Source organism: Gadus morhua, chromosome 23 (assembly GCF_902167405.1).
Source record: "Gadus morhua chromosome 23, gadMor3.0, whole genome shotgun sequence".
NCBI lineage: Eukaryota > Metazoa > Chordata > Actinopteri > Gadiformes > Gadidae > Gadus > Gadus morhua.
The window spans coordinates 8014728-8037402 of record NC_044070.1 but is presented as its reverse complement, the minus strand read 5'-3'; the positions used below and the strand labels follow the sequence as shown (position 1 = coordinate 8037402).

Sequence of the window (22675 nt, the reverse complement as noted above, 5' to 3'; positions counted from 1 at the left end):
TGGGCGGGAGTTTTTGGCAAAGGAAAATTGTCTTTGGAAAATGTCGCCACAGGGCGGCGCCAAAAAACGACGACATTGTCTATCTCCTATTTGGCCAATGTTCTGAAAACGCGTTTTAGGCTATAACTCCCACACCGAAGCTCCCACAGTCAAAACCTTTATATCCACATGTTGTTCACGGTAGCGTTTTGAATACTTGCTTCGCATTGTGCCGGCGAAACGCACATTTCTTGCCGCGTTGTGCCGGCGAAATGCACACTTCTTGGACCCCTGCATAACTGCTTGCAGTTCTAGTTATCCTTGTTATGCTTATCATCAGTCGTGCGTTCTGCACGACATGTTATTGTGTTCCAATATAAGGGACGCTGTCTCTTTAAGGAAGCGGACCTGTTTTGGTTGTGATGACAACGGCGCGGTTTGTTTATTCCGGTTTGGTGAGCAACAATAAATGACACGCCGTTGCGTTGTCAACGTGAGAAATCGCTTCTTTTATCAAATCACGATTTCCACACTGGTGACCCCGACGTTTGTCTGCTGGACGCATTCCAGTGACACACCGAACAACTATGTCGACGAATGCTGTTTCATTGAAACTCCCGGAGTTCTGGGAGTCGTCGGCTTCTGCTTGGTTCGCGCAGACTGAGGCACAGTTCGCGTTGCGTGAAATTACCGCGGACACCACCAAATACTACTATGTAGTGTCGGCCCTCGGCAGTTCAACAGCAACAAGAGTGGTTAGTCTCCTGAAACATCCCCCTGCAGAGAATAAGTATACAGCACTCAAGGCTCACCTGCTGAAGACTTTTGAACTTTCTGATGCTGAGAGGGCTAGCCGGCTATTTTCTCTGCAAGGCTTGGGCGACAGCAAACCGTCTGAACTTATGGACAGGATGTTGGATCTGCTTGGAGAGCACAGGCCTGATTTCCTCTTCGTCCAGCTCTTCCTGCGTCAACTCCCGTCTCAGGTACGGGCTGCTTTGGCCAACACTGCCATCACTGATTGCCGCGCGCTGGCAGAGGAGGCTGACAGGTTTTTTCTGGCTGTTCAACACCCTGGCATGACTGCTGCTGCGCTCCATCCTGCGTACGCCATTGCAACCAACTCGGCCCAAGTCCATCACACCGCCGCCCCGCTCCCTGGTGACTCAGCGCTCACTGCAGTGGCTACAGTTTCGCACCGGCAACGTTCTGACACAAGCCTGTGTTTTTACCACGCTAAATTCGGCTCCAGGGCCAAGAAATGCCTACCACCTTGCAGCTTCAGGGGGACGGGAAACGCCAGGGCCGGCGCTCAGTAGTGGCTTTGAGTGTCGGCCGCACTGGCAGGCTGCTGTTCATCCAGGACACCATCTCCGGGCGCCGTTTCCTGTGTGACACCGGCGCACAGAGGAGCATTCTGCCTGCATTACCACTGGACATCCTGGCGGATGGATTTGGCCCCCCCCTGGAGGCTGCTAATGGTAGCCCCATACGCACTTATGGCACTCGACACGTTGCACTATGTTTTGGCGGTCAGCGGTTTAGCTGGGACTTTATCACAGCCAAAGTGGCTGTCCCCCTCCTGGGTGCGGACTTTCTATGCGCTTATGGGCTGCTGGTGGATGTCAAAAACCGTCGTTTGATTGACGCCACCACGTTTTCTTCATACACCTGCGCTCTCAGTGGTTTGGACTCCATCAGACTGTCTAGCGTGCTCTCGCAGGCCGACGAGTTTCATCGCCTGCTCGCAGAGTTTCCAGTGCTCACACAGCCCACCTTTTCTTCATCTACGGCCAAGCATGGAGTGGAGCACCACATCGCCACCAATGGCCCGCCTGTCTACGCCCGGGCACGACGACTAGACCCAGCCAAGCTGGCCATTGCCAGGGCTGAGTTTGACAGCATGGAACGCCTTGGCATCATCCGCCGCTCCAGCAGCCCGTGGGCTTTGCCTCTCCACATGGTTCCAAAGCCCGCCGGCGGGTGGCGCCCCTGCGGCGATTACCGCAGGCTTAACGACGCTACAACGCCAGATCGCTATCCAGTGCCTCATATCCAGGATTTTTCAGCACACCTGGCTGGCAAAGTTTTTTTTTCGAAGGTGGACCTCGTCCGTGGATACCACCAGGTTCCTGTCCAACAGCTCGATGTGCCCAAAACAGCAGTGATCACCCCTTTTGGACTGTTTGAGTTCTTGAGGATGCCTTTCGGCCTGAAAAACGCCGCCCAGTCATTCCAGCGCCTCATGGACTCTGTACTACGTGATCTGCCTTTCCTGTTTGTGTACCTGGACAACATCCTCGTGGCCAGTACCTCCAAAACCGAACACCTGGCCCACCTGCGGATCCTCTTCGAGCGTCTCAGCCAGCACGGTCTTATCATCAACCCAGCTAAGTGCCAGTTTGGGTTGACCACCATCGACTTCCTGGGACATCGAGTCACCAAGGGCGGGGCCGTGCCACTCCCATCTAAGGTTGACGCGATCTCGAACTTCCCACGGCCCGTCACAGTGAGGTCCCTGCAGGAGTTCCTGGGGATGGTGAACTTTTACCACCGGTTCATTCCCAGAGCTGCTGCAATCATGTGCCCCCTGCATGAGGCCTTGAGGGGGAAAATACCAAAACATCTGGTGGATTGGTCCTCGGAGAGAGACAAAGCGTTCATGGATGCAAAGGCCGCGTTGGCCAAAGCGACGATGCTGGCACACCCATCACCTGATGCGCCCATTGCCATCACAACAGACGCTTCGGACTATGCAGTGGGCGGTGTGCACGAGCAGTGGGTGGATGGTGCCTGGCAACCGCTTGCTTTCTTTAGCCGCCAGCTACGCCCGCCTGAAGCACGTTTGACCGGGAGCTGCTTGCACTTCACCTTGCCATCCGACATTTCCGTTCACTGCTAGAGGGTCGACAGTTTACAGCTTTTGTCGACCACAAACCCCTAACGTTCGCCATGGCTAAGGTGTCTGAGCCGTGGTCTGCCCGCCAACAGCGACAACTCTCTTACATCTCAGAGTTCACCACAGACGTTCAACACGTTGCAGGCAAAGCCAACCTTGTCGCAGACTGCCTCTCTCGCACCGTTGTGGGGGCCGTCCACCTGGGGCTTGACTACGCCCACATGGCAGCCGATCAGGCCACGGACCTGGATGTACAGGCACTCAAGACTGCTGCCACTGGACTGCAGTTGTCGGAGATCGCTTTTGGCAATGGCGGCACCATGCTGCTTTGTGACGTCTCCACTGGACAGCCACGGCCCGTCGTTCCCTCGGCATGGAGACGACGTGTTTTTGACGCTGTGCACAGCCTTTCCCACCCGGGTAGGAAACCATCTCAGAGGTTGGTGGCGGCCAAGTTTGTCTGGCATGGCCTCAAGAAGGATGTGCGTGACTGGGCAGACTCTTGTGTGGAGTGTCAGCGATCAAAAATTCACCGCCACACCAAGGCTCCGCTGGCGCATTTCCCGGTGCCGGAGCGAAGATTCGACCACGTCAACGTGGATCTCGTGGGTCCTCTTCCTTCCTCCCTGGGTTTCACTTACCTCCTCACCATGGTGGATAGGACCACTCGATGGCCGGAGGCTGTCCCATTGACATCAGGGACGACTGCTGAGATGGCGCGGGCGTTCATCGGTACCTGGGTTGCCCGGTTTGGCACCCCATCTGACTTGTCTTCGGACCGGGGCTCACAGTTTACCTCTGAGCTCTGGAACGCCATTGCGGACAGCCTGGGTGTGAAACTTCACCGCACCACTGCATATCACCCCCAGGCTAACGGACTTTGCGAGCGTTTTCATCGTGCTATGAAGGCCTCTCTTCGGGCCAGCCTCAAGGACAGTGGCTGGGTTGACAGGCTCCCTTGGGTCATGCTGAGCCTGAGGACTGCCCCTAAGGAGGACCTACAGTCCTCATCAGCGGAGCTGGTGTATGGCCAGCCATTGCGGGTTCCAGGGGATTTCGTTCCTGACTCTACAATTCCCTGGTCCTCAGCCCATCAGCGGACAGTGCTTCAGGATAGGGCTAGGCTTTTCGCGCCTGTGCCTACTTCACGCCACAGCCTCCCACAATCCTACACGCCCCCACGTCTTTCGTCAGCGGAGTACGTCTTCATCCGTCATGACGCACACCGGGGGCCGCTGCAGCCTCCTTACGACGGCCCGTTCCGTGTTTTGGAGACGGGGGTAAAGCACTTTGTGGTGGACATTGGCGGTAGGGCAGAGCGCATTTCTGTGGACCGCCTTAAGCCAGCTCATCTGGATGTGGACAAGCCTGTTGGGCTTGCCCAGCCTCCAAAGCGTGGGCGCCCTCCGGTGCGGCCCAAGTCCCTGAGGGTGGAACCTAGGTTTTCCTCACACCGCCATTCTCCCTCCCGCCCCAATGCCTCAGAGGCGCCGCCGCCGTGCGCAGGGGCCTCGACCCACGCCCAAGTGCAGAGGAGTCGTTGTGGCCGAATTGTTCGCCCTCCTCCTCGCTGACTTTGGATTGTTTTTGTTATGGTGAATTCTTGGGGGACGTATGTAGTGGACATTATGGACACAATTCCCCATACTGTGTGTTACATTTATTTCCCTTGATATATATTCCCTTATTATCCTTGTTATGCTTATCATCAGTCGTGCGTTCTGCACGACATGTTATTGTGTTCCAATATAAGGGACGCTGTCTCTTTAAGGAAGCGGACCTGTTTTGGTTGTGATGACAACGGCGCGGTTTGTTTATTCCGGTTTGGTGAGCAACAATAAATGACACGCCGTTGCGTTGTCAACGTGAGAAATCGCTTCTTTTATCAAATCACGATTTCCACAGACCTATGTTATTTAACAAACAACAGGAAAAATGTGATTTTAATGGCATGGGCTCTTTAAAATACTTCACTCTCGACACGGCACTTCCTGTGTTCTCAGTAACAAGCCCGCGACAAGAGAAGTTGATCAAAGGACATTCAGACATGCAGAGACACTTCTAATTATTGTTCGTCTAACATAACGGTTGTGTATCCAGCATCCAAGTACAGTGACCAAGTGAACTGCAGAGCCCTGAAGCCCCGCCCCACTGCTGCACTGTTTAGTTCCAACCCGGTCTCACGAAAAGTCGTGACACTGTCACGTTATTTAATCTATTGAAACGTGATCAGGATCACGTATTTTCAAAATGTTCGTGTTTTAAAGCACAAATTTCCGGCCGTGGTGCAAACAATATTATTCAAGAGTTATAATCAAGCCCAACACATCAATATTAGTGACAACCCATTAAATACGATATGATTTCTAGATGTCATGGCAACGTCCGCTCGCGACACTGGACTTGCGAGGCGTCGACGCTGACTTTCATTCGCATAACCAAAAACAAGACAGTAGATGGCTAGATAAAATAAACATCAAGACATACAGCGCACCTGCATTTAATATATCCGTGAATTGTCACAATTTCTCAGAATCAAAAGTGAAAGTAGAAACGGGTGGCCTAAAGCTGTCATATTGTTCACAGACAAGTTTAAGTAGAAATGGGTGGCCAAAAGCTGTCATATTGTTAGTTATCATTGACTTGAAATACATGGGTTTGAAATTTGTGCTGTAAAACACGAAAATTTTGAAAATACGTGATCCTGATCACGTTTCAATAGATTAAATAACATGACAGTGTCACGACTTTTCGCAACCCAACCTAGTTCAAAGTGTGTTAATGTTGAACGTGTTGTGTGTCCAAATAAGTCAACACTGCACATCCTCAGCTCTCAGCAATACGCACGGCAAGCATGAAGTAGATCAGATGAACAGTCCTAGAGATATACAGAGGTCATACTTACGTATGTGTAGCATCTGTAGTAGCTGCTATCACTGCTGTATAGGGGTCATTTGTTAGCCTAGCGATTGTTAGTACTTGCACTTGGTTCTATGAACATCTTTACTGTACCGACAGCGATATATTGTTTCACTTCTTATGACAAATTATTATTGTAGGTCGCTTTGGATAAAAGCGTCTGCTAAATGCCCTAAATGTAAATGTATATATAAAATATACATACATACATACATACGTACATACATACATACATACATACATACATACATACATACATACATACATACATACATACATACATACATACATACATACATACATACATACACACACACACACACACACACACACACACACACACACACACACACACACACACACACACACACACACAACATACATAGCATAAATACATTCCTCACTCTATCGGTAGATGGACTCAAACTGCCTTTATTAATGATTAATGAATATGATTAATGAAATGTAACTGTTAACAGACGCTCCAAGGACCCCCTCAGTGACCGTGAGTCCCTCTGGTGAAATAAAGGAGGGCAGTAGAGTGACTCTGAGCTGCAGCAGTGATGCCAACCCAGCAGCTGAGTACACCTGGTTCAAGGATATTACTGATCGTTACTCTAGACACATGAACCAGGGACCACAGCTTATCTTTAGCTACATCCTGTCTTTAGACTCTGGACAATATCGCTGTGACGCTACGAATAAGCTGGGGAAAAAATCAGTCACCAAGTCTATTGATGTTAAATGTGAGTAAACAAAGCACACAATAAAATGAGCTTAAATACAGCATGTCAACATTTATGGTTAACCCAAACTTCTCCACTAATAATTTCCATTATCATTACATTAACACTGTCATGAATATAAATGTACCTGCTGTTTTTACATGTTTCTCTGTGTCTCAAGTCGTGAGATTTTGTGTTCATAACAGACGCTCCAAATACCCCCTCAGTGACCGTAAGACCCTCTGGTGAAATAGAGGAGGGCAGTTCAGTGACTCTGAGCTGCAGCAGTGATGCTAACCCAGCAGCTGAGTACACCTGGTTCAAGGTTAATGCAGATCGTTCCTACAAAAAGATGAACCAGGGACCACTACTCGTCTTTAGCTACATCGTGTCTTCAGACTCCGGACAGTATCGCTGTGAGGCTCAGAATACGATAGGGAAAAGATCTGTCTACAACTCTATTGATGTTAAATGTGAGTAAAACACAATAGAGAATTGTCTTAACTGTGTTAGCATTAATTATGAACCCAAACTTTGCCACAATGTGATTTTTAATATCATTAATACTGTCATGAATATAAATGGTGTTGTTACATGTTTCTATGTGTCTCCAGATGGGCCTAAACACACATTTTTGTCATCAAGTTCCTCTGGTGAAATAGAGGAGGGCAGTTCAGTGACTCTGAGCTGCAGCAGTGATGCCAACCCAGCAGCTGAGTACACCTGGTTCAAGAACAACCAACGTCTGGTCTGGCAACCAAGACAACGTCATACCTTCCCCTCAGTCCGCCCTGAAGACAGAGGAACGTACCACTGTCACGCAGAGAACAAATATGGACATTTGAGCTCTAACTCGATGTTCTTAAATGTTACATGTGAGTTGACAATCTGATTAATATGTAAAAAACTTGGTATATCTTGTCTTTAAATTTAGAGCTGTTATTCATGTATAACTGCTTGCCTGTAAACAACTATGACTCCCTGGCATTGCAGTTGTTGCTAAACACGGTTTCATAACTTAATGATGGATATTGTTATTTTGTGTTCATGACAGACGCTCCAAAGACCCCCTCAGTGACCGTGAGTCCCTCTGGTGAAATAGAGGAGGGCAGTTCAGTGACTCTGAGCTGCAGCAGTGATGCCAACCCAGCAGCTGAGTACACCTGGTTCAAGGAACATGAAGACTCAGTGAAAGCATCAGGACAGAACTACTCCATCATTATCACATCTGAGCTTGGAGGAAACTATTACTGCCAAGCACATAATGCAATCGGACATCATAACTCCACATTTTTGATAATTAAAGGTAATTGCTCATTTAAAAGAAACACACACCTTTTACATAGTCAGAGGCACACAGTTAAAAATTGGCCTATTTATGTTGCATTTTGCCATCCGTTTTTTAATCAACTGACTATGTTCCAGTGACTTCATCATCATCATCATCACATCCAGCAATGGTAGCTGTAACAACCATTGTTGTCCTACTGGCCACCATACTCCTCCTTGTCTTACTCTGGATGAGGTGAGATATTGTCTCTCTCTTTCTCGTTTCGCATTCCTTTATTTGTCCTGTTGCTTCTTCACCTCTCTGTTCTCTTCTCCAGAAGAAAGAGGGCCTACAGTAAAGCAGGTGGACAGGGAGGAAGGCCAGATACTGTGGAGGAGGTGAGACACAGGAAGCCATTTATTACTAACCCATCCTTTACTAAGACACACAGAGGAACTTACCTGAGGCCACAACACAAGACCACAAGAGACTTCTAGTTGTTTCCTGAGTAATTTGCCATCTCTGTTGCTCCAGCCCGGCCTGATTTTGACATGTCTGAACTGGAGATAATGTTGATTATAATGAAAATTCTGCTTCTGTCGTAATGATTTTACAAGAGAGTGTACCTCACTGGGCGTTTCTAATGTTTCATCAGGACGAGGGTCGATCTTACCTGGGGATCTTTATACAAATGTGAAAACTCCAACAAGCTCTTTGGTAGTCGCCGCCATTGTGAAGATCAATCAGTTGTCTGGGTTTATCAACTGAATGAGGAGCAAACGTTGATGAAGTGTAATTTCTATCCAAAACAAAGCTTTGCCAAAGCTGAAGATAAAGATGTTGGGCTGTGAGACAAGGGAAGGGATATTTGGGGTTTGAGACAGAGGTCTAGCAGGGAAGAGGAGGAGAAGAGGATCAAGGTGAATACAAATGAATTCTTTGATCAGCTCCTCAAGTGTGGTGGAGGGATAGAGACTGGTGTTTGGCAGAGAAAATGTTTCATCAACTAGCAGTCGGGCCAGAAATAGGGCTCTGGCAGGGAGGGGAATACAGCATGAGGTGAAACCGCACGACTTTTCATGTTTGCTAAAAGCGGGCGATCTAGGGTGCGATCTAGGGTGCGATCTAGGGTGAGATCACAAAGGGTGAGAGGAAAAACTGGGATCTGGGGAGACTTCTGTCAGCAAACAGAATGAGAAGATTGGTGAATTTAAGTACATATGTCTAAATTTGCTTTAAAGAAGCAAATTAATGTTAATAAATTAATAAAAAATGTTTTAGCAGCTGAACAGATAGAGGAAAGCTTGCAGTAAGTTAGTGAGGCCTACCGCAGCCTGCATGGTGAGACCACTTTTCACGACCAAGGGTCTCTAGATGACTGTCTTCAGGAAATGTAAAGTGTTTTCTAAATTATCTCTTCTTTCTTCACTCCCCGATAGCCACTTCCTGTTTCTGTGTATGAAAACGTCTCAGCTCCGATCAATCGATTGGCTCCTGCAGCACAGAGAGAACCGATCAAAGAGCAGGATGAACCTCACTATGCCAGCATCCACACCTCTCGCTCAGATAACCAGGAAGTTCCTCGCTGTTGGGTTGGCTCTCGTGCCCAATCAGACCAGGCAGATGCAGTCTTTTACTCTGTGGTCAACATTAAGAGACCAAACGCTGTCCCTGGGTAAGCTTCTCTTGGTATTTCTAAAGAGGAAATATAATCTACATTTTGGGAATTTATCAACCCAATGGATCTGTTTCACAGGGTGACTACATTTCTTTCTTCTTTTCAGAGAGAGCGACCCGACAGAGGCGGCAGAAATCTCAGAGTTGTACAGCACCGTCAAAAAATAACCCGGAGATTGAACCAGTTGTGGCAGCAGGATTTAAATAGTTGGTCATCGCTACCACCTGCTGGTTACCAGATGTACTGCACCTGTGAGGTTTTGCCTTAACGATACCAGCTGCTGGTTACCAGACTGCATCTGTGAGGGGATGTCTTAAACGGTACCACCTGCTGTTTACCGGGATGTACTGCACCTGTGAGGAGAGATCTTAATGGACAATACCTGGCTGGGTTGGTTAGCTAACCATCCTTGCTGTCTCCTGGCTGCACTAAAAAAAATATTATATTTACAGAGGATTGGCCCTGTTCATTATCTTTTTTCACATTTTAATAAAACAAAAATGTACACCAACTCCTTGTGGGACCCAAACAGAACCTTGCTCATCTGAATCTGAATAAATTGCTTTTGCTTAGAGCATGTGTCTAAAGTTATTGCTCTTTTAATGTTTAAAATCATAGTTATCGATGTTCTATTAAATTGTGCCTTGGCTAATGCAAAGGTTGTGGAAGTAGGACAGCCATTGTTACAATAATATACATGTACTATTCTGGTAGTTTTGCAAAGCAATGTGAATATAAACACAAAGTAGGCCGACCCACATTGTATATTCATGATGAAACCACTCCCCAGTTCCACAATGAGCCCATCCATGCTTGTGTAACGTGAGTGTTCGGTATGTGGTGGTGGATCACTCTTTATGAGAATAAACAGCAGGATTGAGATGGATTACTTTCTCAAGCGGTACTTCACTTTTCTTCACAACTCACAACAACTCCACTTCCTTGTTCGGACCCCTCACGTGACCGAACTAACTTATCAGAAGCTAGAACTTAGACTGAGGTAAACGTGAGGGAATCAAAGAGGAAGATTTAACAGAATATCCTGACTGTGTTAAATATGTACATGTAACATGTAAATATGTAAACAATAATTGTGTAACATAAATATGTAAATGATTAACTGACTAACCCTAACCCTAAACATTGTAAATACATTTCTAGTAAATTTACTCAAATATAAATTATATTAACTTCTTCTACAACTTTCAAATATGAATTAACTTGTAAACCTTACACTTCCTCCCCCAACCACAAAAGAAACGTCCCCGTTTCAAATCAAATAAATAAGCAAACAAGGAACTGTAAACAACAACAATAAAGCAACTGTGTCACTTCAGAACATAGTCTCTAAGGAATCTGGGAGGTCTAACTAGACGTTTCCCAGGGCGTAGTGAATAACCAGAACCTCGAGGAGTGGAAGAGGGGACAGTGTCAGACTGACATACTGGGCCAGAGGCGGGAACAAGACTGAGTCAGGGGAGAGTGGGATTGAAGCTGTGGTCGGGGGTTGTGGATGGCCAGTAGGAGGGGCTAATGAGGGAGAACTGCTGTGGCCAGATAAGTTGTAGCTCTTTTTGGCTGCCAGCTTCGAAGATTCAAAGGGCAAAGCACCTGACAATGCAGTCAAACAAGGGAGTTGAGGTTGCAAAGAGTCACATGTAAGCGTCTTATGTCCACGATCTGGCACAGGAGCCTGGTAGGGTCTGAGACGGTTGTAGTGGACAATCTGGGACTTATCAGACTGATCCAGGAGGTAGTGAATCCTGTATGTTACTCCAGGAGAATCCACATCAGATCCAAGGCACTCTAATATTTCAAAGGGGCCTTTCCAGTGAGGAGCGAGTTTTTGTTTTGCTGTGGTGGGGTCATTTTACCAGACAAGGTCTCCAGGAACATAGGTAGTGTGTTTAACACTCTTGTCGAACTGTCGTTTCTGCTGATTGTTGGCAAAATCTCTGCGTCAATTGTGCAACATAGTCAGCAGGAGAACCTGTAGCAGACGAAGATGGTGTGTTGTTAGGTAATAGCAGGCATCCTGGCTTCATGACCATGTGTGAGGAAGAATGGTGTGAAACCTGTTGTAGAATGAGGGTTGGTATTGTAAGCCAGAGCAACGTGGTTGAGGCAGTCATCCAATTCATCAGGTTGTTGAAGAAGTGTCTTGGCTAACTGATCAATAAGTGTCCTGTTGAAACTCTCAATCATGCCGTCACACTGAGGATGATATGGGCTGGTTTGTGTTTTCTGCACGCCCAGCAGTTCACACAGATTTTTCACCAGGTCAGACTCAAACTGACGTCTCTGATCAGTGTGAAGCATTTCCGGGATGCCATGTTCGCAGATGAAGTTTTCAAACTGACATTTTGCAACTGTTATGGTGCGCTGGTCTGGCATGGCATAGACTTGTGATGGGGAGCTCAAGTATGTCAGCTGTCCCACACCTCTGATGAGGTGTGGGACTCCGTCTTGCGTCACATGGAGTACATTGCTTGCACCACATCCTGATGTCACGTGACATAAAGGGCCAGTAGCACAGTTGCTGAGCACGTTTCAGGACTTTATCAGCAGATAGATGACCAGTTACTGGATTTTTCATGCAACATCTGCAGAACAGTTTCTTTTAAAGCATGAGGGACAATCATTTGATGGAGCACTGATTTTGTGGATGGGTTGAAAACTGTACAGCAGAGTACATCATTATGAAAGGTAAGACTGTGGAACTCGGGCCAAAGTGCCCTTCTCAGCAAGTGTGTGTTTTTTCATGCGCCAGTATGGTGGTTTCTGTCCTTTAACTATCCAGCTAATGACCTCTGACAGTATGGAGTCTTGCTGGTGTTCCTTTTTTAAATCATCTTGTGGTAATATGAACAAAGTCCAAGAAATGCTCTTACTTCTGTAGCTGACTGAGGAATAGGCCAGTCTTGAACACTTTTCACATTTCGCAAAACAGCATTTTGAGGGATCATCTTCAGGCCACTTGACTGGAATCTGGAGAGAATTTCCTCCAGGTGCTGGAGGTGTTCACTGAAAGAGCGGCTGTAGATGAGGACATCATGCAAATACAATAGGCAGGTTTTCCATGGGAGGCCACGAAGTACCATCTCCATCAAGCGCTGGCATTTGGCTGGGGCGTTGGTGAGACCCATCGCCATAACTTTAAAGTGATAAAGGCCATTACTTGTTGTGAGTGCTGTATTTTCGCGGTCTTTCTCATCCAGCTCAACTTGCCAATAGCCATGTTGCAGGTCCATTGTGGAGAACAGTCAGAGCCCGACAAAGCAGCCAGTGCGTTGTCGACTCTTGGAAGAGGGTGGGAATCTTTGATTGTCACTGCATTGAGTTTTCTGTAATCCAGGCAGAAACGCCATGTGCCATTTTTCTTGCGCACCAAAACAACTGGGGCAGCCCAGGGATGGAGCTTTCTTCAATGACATCTGCTTTCCACAGGTTTTAACCTTGAGTCTGTATTTCAGCTCTATGCTCTGGTGTCACTCTGTAGGCTCTCTGTTTAATTGGTGTGGCATCACCAGTGCGGATTTGATGCTTGATGATGCTCGTGCAACCTCTGTCCTCTGAGTGTTTACTGAATACTGCTGAGTATTCCTGAAGCAGTGTCTTCAGAGATTGAACTTGGGAAGGTGACAGGTCGCTGTCATTTATCTGGATAGTCATGCACGGGGTAGGTTGCACAACATGTCCCTTCACCTGATATGATGGCAACAGATGAAGCAGAATGAAACTCACCCAAGTGTTGACCTGAATGCAGCTCAATGTCATCTCTGGAGGCATTTAAAACTCAAACAACAGTTGTGCCATTTTGAACCTCACTGAGAGAATCTGCCACGATGATGTCACACGATGGGTTGGGCATGAGAACACCATAGTAGTCCGTTGGCATGGGAGAAGCAGGTGTAGCTGCTGACACACAGGCTGGGATGAGGGTTTCTCTCATAGCTGGAATCTTAGTTGGTGCTTCATATCCTTTGGGCAAGAGAGGAATTTTAACGTCCCAAAGTTTTTTTATGTCAAAGAGGGCATGATGTTTCCGCAGAAAATCGAAACCAAGAATGACTGGCTGGCAAGCACCTCTGAGAATTTCAAAGTCCTGTTGCCATACCTGATATCCAAGTCTGATCCCAATCGTTAACCTACCCAAGGCCGCCTTAATGCACGGGCTTGCCTGGGCTGAAGCCCCAGGGCCTACGCCGATCGGGGGGCCTATCATGAGCTGCAGTAAAAAACATATATATATATATATATATATATATATATTTAGATTTCATACTGGCCCATGATAGGCCCCCAGATCGGCGAAGGCCCATGTGATTTTTTGTTTGGGGCTTACAAAGATCAGAGGCCTATCATCAGCCAAGAAAAAAGAGGGCCAGTGGCCCATTTACACCACAGCCACACTCGTCCCCCCCCCCCCCCCCCCCCCCGTCAACAACGGCAAAATGTCGGAAATAAGTTGCACATCTTCATTTTAAGATCCCCTTTCAGGGGGCCTACAAAACCTCAGCCCCAGGGCCCAATGGCAGGTTAAGGCAGGCCTGAACCTACCTAACATGTCCGGGCACTGTCCATTGACATTGACAGCGAGCTGGCAGAGAGGAGGGTGTCATGGGGCGTTTTCTCAATGCTGAGGAACTGTGCGTTCACACCAAACGGAAATTTGTCGCCCGTTCGCGTTGTCGCCGAAGTTTTGTCGCGCCACACATCATAATCTGTCGCTGCGCAAGTTTTGTCGAATTTGTAGCCCCACAACAAGATAACCACCATTGCCTGTGGAGGGAGGGACGTCGGAGGATCCGACGTAGTATATATATAATATTGTAATGAACACGGAAGAGGGAGTGAATGAAGTATTGCATAGACAGAGATTTATTAGATAGGCCTACCTAATAAACCGTTGGAACACACAAGACCGGAAACACAGCAACACCGGTAAACAAACCCCGAGAAGCCCAATCCCTATGAGAGCTCCCCGCGCTACGGCCATCCGCAGGCGCACAGAGCTTTTGGCCGTGATATTATGCATACAAATATTATATTACATACTATTATATTATCTATAGAGCTCTGGGAGTCGTAAACGGCAACATTCACTTTCTCCTCCATGCTGCAGTTCACCCCGGACTGCACTGCACTGAGTTTGACGGTTGAACGCTGATTGGCTGTTACGCTACACATGTGACTCAGTGGCGCTGTCATCACGCGAAATTCGCGTCAAAGTTGAAATATTTCAACTCGAGCGAATTTGTCATGCCACAAATCCTCGCGAACGCGCTCGCCTGTGCACGGCGAAAGTGTGGCACGACAAATCAAAACTTGTTGCCGGTTTTCTCTCGCGAAAAATTCGCCCGATACGTGTCTATACGTTCACTTTGTATGGGATCCTGTCGCCCCGTCGCGTTTGGTGTGAATCTTCGCTCACAATGGAGACAGTAGAACCAGAATCAATTAAAGTGCACACTTTAATGCCCTCAACAATAGCCAAGATTGTAGAAGAGCAAATCATCAGGTTGTGAGTCATTCTGGTCAGGCATTAACTTGGGGGAATCATTCTGCGGCTGTGAGACAGTAGCTGATGTTTGCCCCTCAACAGCAGCTAATGGAAGTTTCCCTGACGGTTGGAGCCAGAGTGTGGATGTCTTTCAGGAGACTTGAAGCGAACACTGCCTCTAGTGTATGGACTTGCATCTCTATTCCTCTGTAGAGCAGGACTAGGGCTGCATCTGTATCTGTTTGTGTCATCATTGTCATGGTGACCATACTTAGAGTACTGATAGGACTGGAGTGATGGAGAGCGATGCCGGTCACGTCTGTCATTGCCTTTCCACTGACGATCTCTCTGAGTAACAGGAGAAGGAGGACAACGTTCATAGCAGGACTCTGGATCACGACCATGATGCTCCTCAGGTAAGCAATAGTCTCTGTGGTGTTGGCTGTTATGGTAGGGTTGTGGAGAGACACTGCATGCACTGTATTGAGCATCGTTGGGGGAAAACCTTTCAGGTTTGGAGTCTACACGCAGAGCCAGGTAACTGTGTTTCTCTCGTAACAGGTGTACTTCACTTTTTAAGCTGTTGACAGTAAGAGTCAGCTGCTCAACTGCATGCAGTAGCTTGTCATCAGTAGGTTTAGGACGAACCATTGCTACCTGCTCTGAAGATTGAGTGTGTGGAGACCCTACAGTTGTCAGTTGGAGCGCTGCACGTGCTCTCTCACAGTGGCTGGTTCGATACGCAGGGCTCCCTCAAGATCCTCAGCACCCATCTCATGGACTTTTGACTGAAGATTTGGTTTCAAGCCAGCAACAAAGCGGCAACATTTTTCACCCTCTAGGGCACTGTGGTCATAGTTGGGAAAGGCTTCTAGTGCAAGACGATGTCTGCACTGTACACATCAAAACTTTCCCCTGGTTTACGAGGTTGAGCATTCAAATGGGTCTGGAAGCATGGCAGGGAGTATACCGGTCGGAAAACGTCCCTGAGTTTCTCCTTTACTGAATCATAGTCCCCCTGGGTCAAAGGAGGAAGGCTGTCCCAATACAGAAATGCAGCATCTGCTAAGCGGGTAGGGAGGACGGAGGCCATCACTGTAGGCAGATCCATATCAGTTCAACTCATAGCCTGCACTGCCACCCCGCTTGGAGGAAGTCTTGCCCAGGGCGTAACTAGACGTAGAACCACCACTGACTGCCACTTCAAAGCGTCGAGACCAACGTAAATGATTCAGTCCCATCGCCTTTAAAAAAAGGTGGAAGGTCAATTTTCAGGACACTGGAGACAGCAGGTGTGGCTAGATTGACAGCACCAGTCCATGAAGCATCTTTCCGTTGTGAGGGAGGAGACTACAGCACAGCTTCACTTTCATCAGCCAACATGGTGACAAAATGTCCAGTTCAAAAATCACAAAAAGCACACAAAGTAGGAATAACAAAGAAAAATAAATACCCCAAAAGTCCATTTATATCTCCAAACTAATATTTAGTCAATCCGCTTTTTAATTGTATTTGTATACCTTTAGGTGTGTTTAAATATCTCTGCAGAGTGAGAGAGGAGAGGTCCAGCCTTTCTCAATACCAACAAAGCAAAGAACAGACTTTAGTTCTTAGGGGAACGTTCTTGACAGTTTGAGACAGTTTGAGACTATATGCAATCTAACAACTGCATATAGACTTATGGCATGTAAAAGAGTGACAGTATTGCAAAATAAATTTAGTTTATTAAGTGTACATGCATTTTGCATGAATTTCTTAATATATATTTTTTTTCTAGTCATGTCGTAGCCTACTAACCTACAGCCCGGTTAGGAATGTCCCGCGGCCCGGTACCGGTCCGCGGCACGGTGGTTTGGGACCGCTGCTCTAGAGGGCAGTGACTGTCCGGACTCGACAATCGCAAACATGGCATCCGTAGAGGAGATAATTTTGCTTTATGTCACCCAAAATCGGCAAAAAATAAGTGCAAAAAGTGCAGGCCTAGGTGGCGGTGGCATATGTGACACCCCTCACCAACCTGCAGATTCTCTCCTAATAATGTTCCGCCATTTTTAAATGACCAGTTACAACTCATTGCCCAAGCAGGTGAACAATAAAATGAAAAGGTCAGGTATATAGTATAATCTAAGTATAAAAGGTTAAATACACTATATATAAGATATCAGATATTATACTACTCTCTACTTCCACGAATGGTCTGACTTCTGATTCTATACTGCCGCCTCGATTTCCGTTGGTATTGCTGTTTCTCCCGGAGCACACCGGATTCGTAAGCTCAGAGGCGACGGACCCACTGACGGACGAAACGAATCTCATAAAGCATAACATGTTTATTTATTTAACAACGCATTGACATGTTGTCTGTTAAAATCTAACTTGATCCAAGGTATAACAGAAACATGGATATTTTACACTATTTACAATACTCTGCCTATATTATGACAGTTTACACTGATAATGTTTCATGGCAGTTATATGTTTTAAAGGGGACTTATTATACCACCAGGTGTGAGTGTGATTAGCCTTACAAGCCGTTTCGAAAATCTGCCTAATATGACATCACTAGTGGGTGTGTCCACCTAGATCTGTGCTGGATAGATCTATCTACCAGCCTACCCAGTGGACTGAAGTAAACATTGCTCATCTATCCAGCACAGATCTAGGTGGACACACCCACTAGTGATGTCATATTAGGCCGATTTTCGAAACGGCTTGTAAGGCTAATCACACTCACACCTGGTGGTATAATAAGTCCCCTTTAAATCAAATTTAAATTTGAATAATTCGAAACAATATCCATTATTTCATAGACGCACATAAAAACCATTCTTTGCTGATCTAGATACATTCCAATACTCGAAATTGAACAAATACTAAACCAATAATTCAAAAAAATATTTATATTACCTCCCGCTTATTTCCCCTAAAAATTCCTCCCATAATAGACGAGACGGATTAGTTGAACTTCATGTTCTGTGCTTGGTTTCCCTCCACAAAATCACACGACTGATTCAGCTTCACTGGATGCCCTCATGAAGTTTGACTTCCTGACTGACTACTTGCTGGACGACAAGAATCCCCTTCCTCTTTATATCAGATCACTGATTATTCCTTTATTTAACATATTTACTTGAACGTTTTTTAAATCAACAGAATGCAGGATTGGATGACAGAATGCAGGATTTCCATCAGACATTTCTATTTTTGTTTGTAAAGTATCATTCTGTACAGTAAAGACATATCGATATACTTAAAATAAATGGAATCGGTGTGTTCACACCAGTAAAATGGCAGATTGGCGATCGATTCCAAACACTGTATTGAGCTTTGATCGTAGTACGACAGTAGTATTCATGTTCAACAACAGTTCATCAACACAGCCTCTGCCATGACGAGAAGGTTGATTTAGTTTCCTTGAGACATTGACGTTAACCCGGAGCGTTCTGAGTCTCCACCTCAGTCTTCTCCTCGCTTCTTATTCATGGCCTTCATCAGTTCAGACATGAAGTTGCCTTCCTCACCATCTCCTCCTCCTCCTCCTCCTCCTCCTCTTCCGGCCAGCACAGGAGTAGTCCTCCTGGGGGGAGGGGGGGCGGTCTTCCTCCCCGAGGAGCCGGAGGGAGGAGAAGGTGGGGGAGGGGGAGGAGGAGGTGGCGCCCCGCCTCCTCCTCCAGAAGAGATGCTGATTGGTGGGGGTGGGGGTGGGAGGAACTCAGGGTCTGGAGGTGGGGGGGGCAGACTCTGGTTTCTGCTGCCGCCCCGGAAGCTAGCCCTGGGGGGAGGGGCGACCACGGGCGGGCGGACGGGGGGCGAGGCCGGGCCCGAGGTCATCGGCGGCGGGGGGGGCAAGAAGTCGGGCGGGGCCTCGGTGGCGTCGTCGGGGAATGGGGGAGGGGGAGGCGGGGGAGGCAGGCTGTCCATGGGAGGCGGAGGGGGGAGCGGGGAGGGCAGGGGGCCCGGAGGCTGCTTGCCCCGACACGCGGGCTTTGGGGGGAGTCGGGCCTGGGGGGGAAGACGTGGGGGGAGCGAGCTGGTCTGCATGGGGGGAGGGGGGGGGAGGGAGCTGTGTGTCAGTGGGGGAGGAGGGGGGAGGGAGCTGTGTGTCAGTGGGGGAGGAGGGGGGAGGGAGCTGTGTGGCAGTGGGGGAGGAGGGGGGAATGAGCCGGTTATGAGTGGGGGAGGAGGGGGGAGGGAGCTGTGTGTCAGTGGGGGAGGAGGGGGGAGGGAGCTGGTCTGAAGAGGGGGAGGAGGTGGGAAGGAACCAGAAGATGGTGGTGGTGGAGGAGGAGGTGGAGGTGGAGGTGGAGCATCCATCCCCATGTCCTAGTAGAAGAGAGTGGTTTAATTTGACACCCTGTGTCACAAGAGGGGGCAATGTTGCTTCACTCTCTTTTAGCCCATAGCTACTCTTTAAAGCACAATACAGGCCTTGGTGATCAAACCATCATAACTAAAATATCTGTGACCAATTCTGCTGAAGAGCGTTTGGCTCTATCAATGGCATTCTATAAATTGGTGAAGGACGTCTAAGTGAAGCCAGGAGACAAGGCTACGGTGGTTTGACCACCTAGAACAGTATTGTCCTTTAAGGAGCAGCAAAACAGAGTTTGCTAGTTGTTAGCCCTGTCTGTTCTTACCTGAGACACAGGACCTGGTTGTGGTTTGGTAGCATGTCCGTTAGCCTGGCTAGCATGTTTAGCTTGAAACAGTAAAGAGAGAGTCAGACAGAAGAGAGAAGGAGAATTGAGATGAAGATGGAAAGAGAGATGGGGGGGGGAAGTAAGTTAGTAAAATAAACAGGATGTAAAAAGCTCAATAACTTAGACAGAGATGGACGTGGGCTACCGCTGAGGGAGGGTGAGGGCGCGGGAGAGGGGGAGGAGCCAGTGGAGGAGGTGATGCGGTTGGCCCAAGCGGAGCCCGAAGACGTCTTCTTCACGGCGGTCTTGTAGTTGTTATAGAAAGCGGCGCCGTACTAGAAGGCCAGGAGACAGGGACAATATTTGATTAAAAGTGAATCAAAAGGGATGAACGGTCTCATAATGGTCCAAGCTATATGGATTCTGCATAGACGTGCTAAGCACTAATTATCAGAGTGTAGTGAGATGTGCATGCGTTCACTGAGACATTGGTGTTGATTGGGTTTAAATTATATTCCCATTAAAGAACCACAGGGTTAGATATTGTTTTTGTAGTGAATGATTTGAAGGAACAGTCCACCTTTATACTCTATGAACGGATTCACTTTCTGACCAAATTCCTGATCATGGCGACCCATGTGCAAACGGTTTGCAATAATGAAGTCAATTCAACCAAGATTCTTCAAAAGCAAAGATCTATGCATTGTGGAGGAAAAATAAGATCCAGTATGAGATGTCTGCTTTGCCTCATTACCTGCTCCATTTGTGGTTCTTGTGTGCTTTGATAGGCACAACTAGGCTAGCTGTAGCTTCTTAGCATCCAGTGCCTGAAGGGCAGATTTAGCTGAATAACTTATCAGCGTTCTGGGGCTGAGCTTACCTTAGCTATCCGGATCCCGGTCACCCACAAATTCAGGGTCCAGGGGTCGTCACAGCACAGGTACTTGATGTACTGAGAGTCCTTCTGGATTTGAGGATGCTACAAACACAAAGAAACAGTATTATTTCATATTGAGCTTTATCTAAGATGACCTACATGGACATTACAAATTGTTTATTTTCTAAGAACTCAATTTCACTTTTACTTTACTTCACCCCACTAATCTTATTTTTTTGTCCGTCTCTTCTCTGGAAGGTGGGCTCCCTCTTCCTGTGTTAATTAACAAGGTTTCTTCCTTGGAAATGAATTTCCTTGTCCTTAGGCCTTAGGGGCTTATCATATATTGAAGGCTTGTAAAGCCTTTGAGACTGTACCTGGGATGATGGGATATCCGGTACAAATAAAATGCACCTGACTTCACAGTGAGAATGGTGAGATGCATGATCGCATTGATGAGCAGGTTGGTGTCAGGGATCACCTACCCTCTCCTACCACCAGGCGGCAGGAGAGATCTAAAGTCTTATAATTTAAAAGGTTGGGAAAGGGCCCCTGAATCAGTTCAAGATGTGTGTTTTATGCTGCATCTGTAGTGGACTTGATGTGGTCCAATTCAGACATTCTTCTTTGCAGAACGAGAAACCAGTAATGACTGACTCATAAAGACTCCCCAAAATAAAAGAGGTTCACGTAGTTATAATCAAGTCATTTATTTTAAATAGTTAATGTAGTAATTAAAGGGATTTAGCTTTTGTGGTTATTTGTCCTTCAACACTGCTCTTTTCAAACCCAGTCCACATAATGCTTAGTAGGGGATTTTAACAAATCTATGTGTTTTGGGGAAGCCTGGTGAAACACTCTTGTCTTCGTATACGAAGGAAGACTTTATTCATATAATACCTTATCGAACACAACGTTAGAAAAGTGCTTGTATAATGGAGTGGTAGCTACAACTTCCAAATCCAAAGCGGCCTCCAGTGTATTCAGACACAGGTCTTTAAGGTGCAGGTCTGGGTTTGGCATCCTGATCAAGAATGCCTACATGAAGGCTATTGAACACAACGTTTCCACTGGGAGTATAACCCCCTCAACAGTCACTGTATTGTATTGGAGACACTGCTTAGACTTTCAGGGGCCAGGAACCAGATCACTGGGACCCTGGGCCCTTTTGAACTGTCAAGAAGCCATCCTCTACCTCTCTCTGTCTCTCTTTCTGACTCTCAGTGTCTTTCTCTCTCCCAATCTTTACCTCGATGTGGGCTAGCTCTCTCTCTCTCTCTCTCTCTCTCTCTCTCTCTCTCTGCCTTTAATTTTCTCTAACACCTCGTCAAATCGTATTTGCTGAGCTTTCAGCAGTCGACATAAAAAAACGGTGAGCGATCAGAGGCCTACAAAGATATAAATAAAAACAAGGACTAAACTTTTCTCACTTCCTCAAATGTCTTTCTCGTTAGACAGCAGCTGTGTCCCCAGCCGCAGACACAGAACTAAAATGGTGCGACATTGTCTTACATACTAAACCATGTAAAAAATTGATAAACGAAAATAAACGACTTTGTTGCTAAGGAAAATGTTATGGTAAATGTTGCACACGTCACGACCATGAGGAAGCTACTGTTGTGTTTAACTGTCTCTGAGATTCACTCTGTGTGGACAGTGTCATGTGACTCTTCAGATGTTAGCCTACAGTTCTAAGATTAGGATACTTTCAGATATATATGACAATTGCTAATGTTTAATTATTAGAAAACTACACTTTTCAATCATTACCACAGAGGTAATTGTCAGGCGCTGGACCTGGCTGGCTCCGTGTAGACTACAGAATTGGGGATTGAACCCAGTACCTTTTCGGCTTGGAATTGAACACCTGAGCTACTGCACTATCCTGTCCAGCCAGATAAGGTATTGGAGACATTGTTTAATCTCTCCGGGGAAGCCCTCAGGGTAAAGGGCACACTGGTCCGGGCTGGGGACGTTGAGGGTTGGATCCCAGGTACCTGTTCTGGGAATGGAACACACAAGCCTCTACAATCTCTCCTACATCAAGGAATACTCTCCTCACCTTGAGAACAAAGCAGTAGTCTGTGGGGGCCTTGTATTTGCTCTTCAGGTCCTTAGCGTAGTACACGTTGACGTTGTCAAACTGCACAAAACACACCAGGTCACGGGAGGTCTGGCAGTGGGG

At 47.1% G+C, this 22675-nt stretch overlaps 2 protein-coding genes across 2 annotated transcripts in view; one reads left to right on the top strand and one right to left on the bottom strand.

The window, feature by feature from the left end:
- Window positions 1–10044, top strand: part of LOC115537650 (uncharacterized) — a 60531-nt gene extending 50487 nt beyond the window's left edge. Inside the window, exons 14-21 of the mRNA XM_030349694.1 lie at window positions 6277–6543; window positions 6729–6995; window positions 7137–7397; window positions 7577–7828; window positions 7948–8047; window positions 8130–8190; window positions 9232–9467; window positions 9577–10044. Of these exons, the coding sequence (XP_030205554.1) occupies window positions 6277–6543; window positions 6729–6995; window positions 7137–7397; window positions 7577–7828; window positions 7948–8047; window positions 8130–8190; window positions 9232–9467; window positions 9577–9637 (1505 nt within the window). The 3' untranslated portion in view covers window positions 9638–10044. The remainder of the gene's footprint in view (window positions 1–6276; window positions 6544–6728; window positions 6996–7136; window positions 7398–7576; window positions 7829–7947; window positions 8048–8129; window positions 8191–9231; window positions 9468–9576) is intronic.
- A 7905-nt stretch (window positions 10045–17949) lies between these two features.
- Window positions 17950–22675, bottom strand: part of apbb1ip (amyloid beta (A4) precursor protein-binding, family B, member 1 interacting protein) — a 21867-nt gene continuing 17141 nt past the window's right edge. Inside the window, exons 10-14 of the mRNA XM_030348632.1 lie at window positions 22553–22663; window positions 20494–20592; window positions 19819–19948; window positions 19585–19672; window positions 17950–19069 (exon numbers count right to left, since the gene is read on the bottom strand). Of these exons, the coding sequence (XP_030204492.1) occupies window positions 18430–19069; window positions 19585–19672; window positions 19819–19948; window positions 20494–20592; window positions 22553–22663 (1068 nt within the window). The 3' untranslated portion in view covers window positions 17950–18429. The remainder of the gene's footprint in view (window positions 19070–19584; window positions 19673–19818; window positions 19949–20493; window positions 20593–22552; window positions 22664–22675) is intronic.